Below are 7,437 nucleotides of genomic sequence, written 5' to 3'. Positions count from 1 at the left end.
ACTCTTGTAGCTGCATGTTATGCGATCGGGTGGTGTGAGGTTATGTTAGGTTGTGCACACGAAAATGTCTATGAACATCCGTGCCCGAAACAAAATTGTTTGAACCTTGTGGTAAATTGGTTTGCTCCAATATCAAATATTGACAATAATATATTCTTTTCACCAGGCGATGAGGCCTTCATATTTCTTCATGCTTCGTGTGAACTAAGTGTGCAATTTATTTTCCAATCATTCCATCGGTTGAGTAGAAGCGGTTTGAAGCTTTGTGACAAAAATGAACGACTCGAAAGTGTTTATACGTTTGAATTTGAATCACACAACTGAAGATGTCTTTTAGATTAAAATAGCACATACAATTCAGATCAATCTTATTCCTTCGTTTCCGCTCTGTTTGGCACATTTGTGCGAGGATGCTGACCACACCATTCCACCCATGACACGGCCACCGCCACCGTACATTCGTCCTGGCTACTAACAAGCCCAAAGCTACATACGTACATACGTACGTTCAGTAGATTTGGTCATAGGATTCTTGTCTTTTTACTTTCTCCTCCGGCGGACGGAGGACTGGATCTACGAGGCAGAGCATCAGTCGGACTTTCTCTACACCCTTTTTCTCTCAACTCAACCATTTATTCAGAAACCCGTTCAACCAAATTTTGGCAAAGCGAAAAGCTGTCATTCCTCATAAAAGTTGTAGTCGATTATTATTTGCCACGGGACATGGTTTCCATCGGATTGGATATGTGCAGCCATCATCTCAATCGGAAGAAACCTGACCAAACTACAGATACTCGGATGGAAATAACAGCACCAAGTATAAATAATTTTGATAAAAAACAGAAAATTTGGAAACCTATCCCCTTTCAGTAGTTGGTACATACATATGTACCTAGCGGTACTACAAATGTGCATATCTATCCGTAATGCGTCAGTTGAGTACTTACAGAACGTTTGGCTAGATCTGGCTTGAAATGGAGAAACTTGTTTACTTAAAAATAAAGTTTATGACCAACTTTCCCAAGAGTAAATGTTTGTAAAACAACATCTTTGAAGCACTTATGTATAAGACCTGAAGCCAGCATCCATCAATCTCTCTCTGTGTAACCGGTAAATTCGTCCAAACGAGGAGACTGGGTAGAGGATGTAGATGGCTAACTGGTTCAAAATTTTGGATTATCTTTCGTCACTAGTTTCTACCTGATGACCAAGTAAAGGGAGGAAATGTGCAGCAGATGGATGGATTTCTCTAGTTGGCTGGCACTATCACTGGCCTTAACACGACACCCTTATTTCCTTAAAATAAGTCCATTTTCTCCCAGCTCATCTCCTCACCCGGTTGGTTGGTTGCTGGGACGAGATGCAGTTAAGTGGATTTGAGATGGATTGATGGAAAAGAGGAAAATGATATTTACAGAAACTTTTTCTCCGCTTTCTTTAAGGACTGAAACTAAATTCATGTCAAAAAGTGTGAGTTTGAGTTTGACCCGATCCGACCGAGTTTAAGGAAAAAAGGACCAAGTTGTTCAAGAAATAGGAAAACCAAGGAAGGAACACTTTGTGTTGATTTAGTGCGTCAGTCCCTATCGATCTCTCCCAGCCTTCCCCCGTCGCACATACATAGCTCTCACAATAGCCCTTTGCCCACCACGAGCTCATCGTGTAGTCGTTCTCCGGTTCTCTCGGTGGAAACAGCTCTCCGATCCACACTCATTCGCATTCTCACAAAATCTCACCGTTTCCCGACTAAGATTTCGAATTCAAACCGTTCCTTCAGACCTTCCCTCATTTTTTCCTCCTTTGCTCGAAAGCCTCTCACACCCACCAGTGTCAAGGATAAGACGGGGAAAGAAGTCAGCAGCATCCTTTGAACACCAAACACCACCAAAAAAGCCAAAGAAAAAATCTCGGCTTTGTTCTTCCCACTTGAAAGTGTGTGTATCTGATAAAAAAACAGGCTTGTTCAAATTTCAAATATCTGGTTCACACTCTGGGCGAATTCCGATCTGCTCCCTTCCTACCCGGTGCAATGTGTGGTGGTGGTGTGTGACTATGTAGCTCTTTGAGTCGTTTGTAATCATTGCAAGAATTTTTAAGCCGATTTGTCTCAACTCACTCAACTTGAAAGAAGAGAGACGCCTGGAAAAAAGAGATTCTTCTTGGATTCTATTCTTGCTCCGGCGGCTGCAGAAACTTAACACAACGTTATCCGGTTGCCATTTTTATCTGATTCTGTGTTCCTTGTGAAAAGTTTAACTTTTAACTGTTCAAAGATCTAAAGGACGTGAACGAAGGAAGGGAGGAAGCCACTCACTTCTTTTTTGGTAGTTGATAGTACCAAGTAAGTTTGACTGGTGGTGTGATGTTGTGACATAATCTCTTGTTCCTTCACGTTGGTTGTGCTCTCGGCTTTTCATCCATCCAGTCAGAATTATTTAGCTCATTTGTCAACCAACTCAACCTTATTGGGCTGATGGAAAGTTGCATCAAGGAATTTGGTGGTGCAAAAAGGGACAAGTCCGTACCTATTAAATTTACGAGTACAATGTCATATGATAATTGCGTGAGGGAAAAAATTCTCCAATCCAATCTTGGAAAATGAGCGAGGGTTAAGGTTGGTTTGTAAGTAATCCGTCTCATACAGGAAAAAAGTGATGACATCATAAGATTAGATAGATTCAGAGACTTATTTCTTCCCATTTTTCTCGCATCGACCCGAAATCATCGTTTCATGTGAAAATTACTTTCCTTTATCAACCCCATCCTTATGATACGATACGACACACATCCAGCGCACACCTTCCAGTGAAGTGAAAGCACGACAACATTGACACAGCCAAAAAGTTTTGATGTAAGGAACAAGCTACGGACGAAGTGCTTTTATCCCTTGAAATTGGAAAATTCGACTTTGGAGAAAGTGACACGACTTGAAATTGTGTAGAAGAAGAAAGAAACAGAAAATCCCTCAAATGTGAAATTTCTGTTTGCACATAAGATTCTCCTCGACTGGAAAATTGTATGTGTGAATGAATCCACACAACTTTAGTGATGTTGCGTGCAATTTGACAACGTTTCCTTCGCAGCAGTGCATTAACTTGGAAGGAGTTTCCACTTTACGGATAAAATAGAACAATTGGGAAAGGCGACACAAATTTTGTCTGTGTAATAACTCCCTGCATACAAGAATAACTAGAATAATTGGCTACCGTTATAGCGTATTAAATATTGAACTTGATTGCATGTAGTGATAAATACGTTCAAATAATCAGTCAGAATCACCAAGATACTTTATCAGAAAACCTATCTGCGTGGTGCAGACGTCGTCTCGAGAATTCATGCAAGTGGGACAAATCGATCTGCAAAATCCAGCAGAGTTTCAAATCAAGAGTTCATGAATCTTTAAACTTTTCAAGTTTCTGACTTCAATCAGCCGTGTCAAGTAGATTGTTGTTCATAGTTTGTTTGTTGTCTTGTCGGCTGATGGGTGACAACCAGACGAAGAAATGGAGACGAACAGCAAGATAAACGTGACTGCATTGTAAACGAAGCACAGCGGAGGCATTGTGGCTACAGCATTTTCGATTGTTTGTACCTACATAGATTCGTGCACATTATTGGGTGCAAAATGTAACTACATGTCATTTTCCATCAGTGGAGAACGGCTTTGCGGACATAGGACACAGTTCATTTAATGAATCAATTGATTAAATTTCCCATCGTGCCCAATAATTTAATAATACTAATACAGATCCATTAAACCCACAGCGGACAACGTATAATCGTACATTTACCTCAAATAACGACCGTCAAATCAATTTCAACTTTTTATTGTTTTTCTGAATTTTATACCCACGAACCGTCAATTGGAGCGAATTATTTATTTTGTGCATGGGCGTATATTCTCTGTCAGTTGCCCATTACAGCAAAAAACGGAGCCTAATGGCATCCAACAGTTGTACTGTCATAAAATGATAGGAAATTTGTAGGCTAGTGTGTGGTGTCTTGAAAATTAACTTGATTCAATAATTCATTCTGGACTAGTGGGGATTTACTGCTCTAGTTCTTCACATGAAGATTATTAAGAATTAAGTGGAGTGGAGTAATTAGATAATTGTCACAAGACAGACATACACACGCGAGGTGACGGAGAAAGAGAAAATGACGCAAATGTGCTACAAGGCTCAGTGCTGTAGGAACTTGATGGAGGTCCTCAAAAGTCTCAGGTGGATTTTTCTCCTCATCGTCCTCACCGACAGTGGTAAGTCTCTTTTTTTCTGTAAATACATCCACTGATTAACTTTAAAATGCACGCGTGTTTTTGGACACACATTATAATTTGTTGCAACTTTGGCGAACATCAGTGAGATTAAGAGGACAAAATAAAATACTAAAGTACACGAGAGCTATATACTTCATCATCATCATTTTTTATACATACGCAAAGTTTTCAGTGCATCCGGAAATGAAGGTATTGCGTTAGCCCTCATTTACAAATGCTATAGTATTGCAGTGGTATATAGCAGTGGTATATTTATGTACATGGTTTGGAAGCCAGTGTTAAAAATAGACGCCCGGCAGCCTGTTATGCATAACTCGTACTCGATAAAAAATTAAAAAGTGTCACAACAGATGAAAATTGTTCAAAGAGAGTTCTCCTCGTGCAACATACCCCACAATCACTCATTCATGTACAGATATCCAACTCGTGAATGTAGGGTCACATTCGCGTGCGCTTCGGAAACGTGCCTTTTTTAGACGTCGTCTGCTGTCTCGTCACCACTTTGCTCATTATGTCCACTTATTTAAAAAGTGTCTCATTAAAACTAACAATTGAACTGAAAGGCGCTATTTACTCGACCCATCTTATCGCATTCTCTGTCAGCTCGGCAGTCATCATTACCATAAAGCTGATAACAACAAGCAGACGTTAACGTTGTCTTTCACTGTAACCATTAGTGCACTCTCGCTCGCACCAACTACTCTTTACTTAACATGATATGAAAACTCATCCCATCAAATCGTGCGATGCAATGATGCGACTCGAAAGGAATTTAAAAATCTAGATTGAGTGAAATGTAGCATGGATTGAAAAAGTCAGAGCATAAAGTCCTCCTATAAAACTTTTCCCTTTTCCTTGTGTCAGGATGATGATGATGATGGTGATGGTGATTGCAAAAATGGAGAGCATGTTGCAACAACAGATTTTTCTTGTAATGTCAACCCTGCTGATAGCGAGCAAATAGCATGCATTGAACTTTGCCCATCAAATGAAATAAAGCAAGAGTACACAAATTACGGACTCGACTCCATTACATGTACCCATTTGTTTAGTAGAGAGATCCGGAGATAAGTTCCAACATGTTGTAGAAGACGAAAAGGAGTATAAATACGCTGCAAACATTCTGCACTCATTTCACTTGACGATTCACAACGAGTTACTTAAATTGAGATATTTGTGTGTTGATGGTGTTCCTTACTTTTGCTCCAAGAAATGCTGATACTGACATGAGTGAAGTGTTTTCCTTCATATCCCACACTCACTGCTGCACTCGTCTTGCGTCTTCGTGAATTTGAATCTCCGAACCTCAACTCACAGTGTTGTTTTTCCTCTCAAGAAAAACAGTGCATCTCATTTCAAACGAGACGTAATCGAGAAAGGATTTGTATTTTTTAAGATACTTATTTTCCATAAATGCATCCGTTTATTTATTTTCCTTGTGTCGAATTGATCTGTTACTAGTGAATGAAGTGCTATGCAAATGTTGACAATCTCAGTGGATATGGCCACGATTAGTATCACGATAAGATCATTCTGCAAACTACCGATGTATTTATCTATGTGTATGGCGATCCGTATACATTGGCATGGACCATTGAGACCAGTTAATGTCGTCTTTTTTGTTCATTTTTTGAAACGTACCCTTCGTATAAATCACTAGAATTGCATACATTTATAGAAATCAAGTGCAGTAAAATAATCAAACTTTATGGGTACAGCAAGTACTACTTTTAGAGGAAAGATTAATTAAAACACTATTTGCAATTTCCTGTTGGTAATCTAAATAGTTTTGTTGTGTAAAATTTCCGGGAAAGTCTTAACGTCTTCCTTTAATCGTGTATTAGTCACTTGAAAGAAGACAATGCTATGTATTTGGAATCCAAATTTTGGATATCGACTTTCTATTGTTTAAAGTTTCGAGAAGTGCAGAATTCAATTTATTTCTCTTGGTACGCGGAAACTCCCGATGTTCTAATTTGATAAAGAGAACTTCTTCTTGCCTTGTTTTGTTATCATCGGAATAATATCGACACAAGATACACATCAACATTTCATTCTCATTCCCCTATATTTGCCCTAACCCCAAATATCTAGCATGTCAATAGTGCACACACGCATCAAACTCGACGTTGACAACATTGGTATATTTGACATCGCCCATAAAAATAATATTGAACAATCCATCGATATATATCCACAATCTGCTTCGATAGTTCCCAAATAAAAATATTATTGACTACCCTCCAACTTACCATATCTTTTGAGGAGCATTTCCACCACTGTACTCCGAAGAGCAGTGGTCGTCTTGACCTCAAAATTCGTTCTAACCAAAAGCACTCCATCATCATATCGCTCGTTTCTTGGCTACTTCTTTTTATTTCCACATACTATTTGAATTGTTCTCCTCTTGGTCACTGCGGGAGCGCTTGAATGCACATGGAAATATCCAGGACTGGAAATACATCACCGACTCATACGATGTTAAACTAGCTAAACTTCTCCGGACGAGAACCAATAACCCATAGGACGAATTTAATATTCATGTTCATACATATAAATATATGTAGGTTCTCAATAGTATAATAGGATCACTGGAACATGCTCAGCAAAATTTTCAGACATAAATCAGTACATTCTGTGCCATTGAACTTTTTATTCCCCTCGTACGTACGTATATGGAGTATGCTGGTTGGTTGGTGTACCCGCCACCATGGTCTTCTTTTCAGCAGGAAGAAAGGGTTGTGAAAGTCCAGCATGTATGATAAATATTGCTACTCACCTTTTCGTATCCACCTCGTTATTATACTTTTATATCAGGCGAAATTGTAAATAGAATCCTTCCACGAAACCCTTTTTCAGCATGTTGACATATATATCCACGTCGTTGAGAGAAGAACAAACCACGAAGAAGAAGAGCAGGAACCACTCTTGTGATCTTTCCTTCTTCTCATTCTCATTCAACAAATGTTTACCTTTCATTTCTTCACCACAGCTTTTGAAGGACGCGGAGATAGATCCACTTCTCGCAAGAATAAGGGTTTAACCATTGCATTATAATATCAAGGAAGAAGAGAAATAAAAGTCTTTTCAGTTTTTTGCCGTTGAGCTTGGGTTGAAGTTTGAGCGAGTAAAAGTGTCGGAATGAGACTGGAAACAGT

General features: G+C 39.2%; 1 protein-coding gene across 1 annotated transcript in view; it reads left to right on the top strand.

Moving 5' to 3' along the window:
• The first annotated feature begins 1,674 nt into the window (after nucleotides 1-1,674).
• The window catches only part of LOC110843643 (zwei Ig domain protein zig-8), a 98,228-nt gene continuing 92,465 nt past the window's right edge, over nucleotides 1,675-7,437 (top strand). Inside the window, exon 1 of the mRNA XM_022089638.2 lies at nucleotides 1,675-4,258. Coding sequence (XP_021945330.1) covers nucleotides 4,159-4,258 — 100 coding nt within the window. The 5' untranslated portion in view covers nucleotides 1,675-4,158. The remainder of the gene's footprint in view (nucleotides 4,259-7,437) is intronic.

Source organism: Folsomia candida, unplaced genomic scaffold (assembly GCF_002217175.1).
Source record: "Folsomia candida strain VU population unplaced genomic scaffold, ASM221717v1 Fcan01_Sc001, whole genome shotgun sequence".
NCBI lineage: Eukaryota > Metazoa > Arthropoda > Collembola > Entomobryomorpha > Isotomidae > Folsomia > Folsomia candida.
The sequence above is the reverse complement of the archived record's forward strand: the minus strand, read 5'-3'. Positions and strand labels throughout refer to the sequence as shown.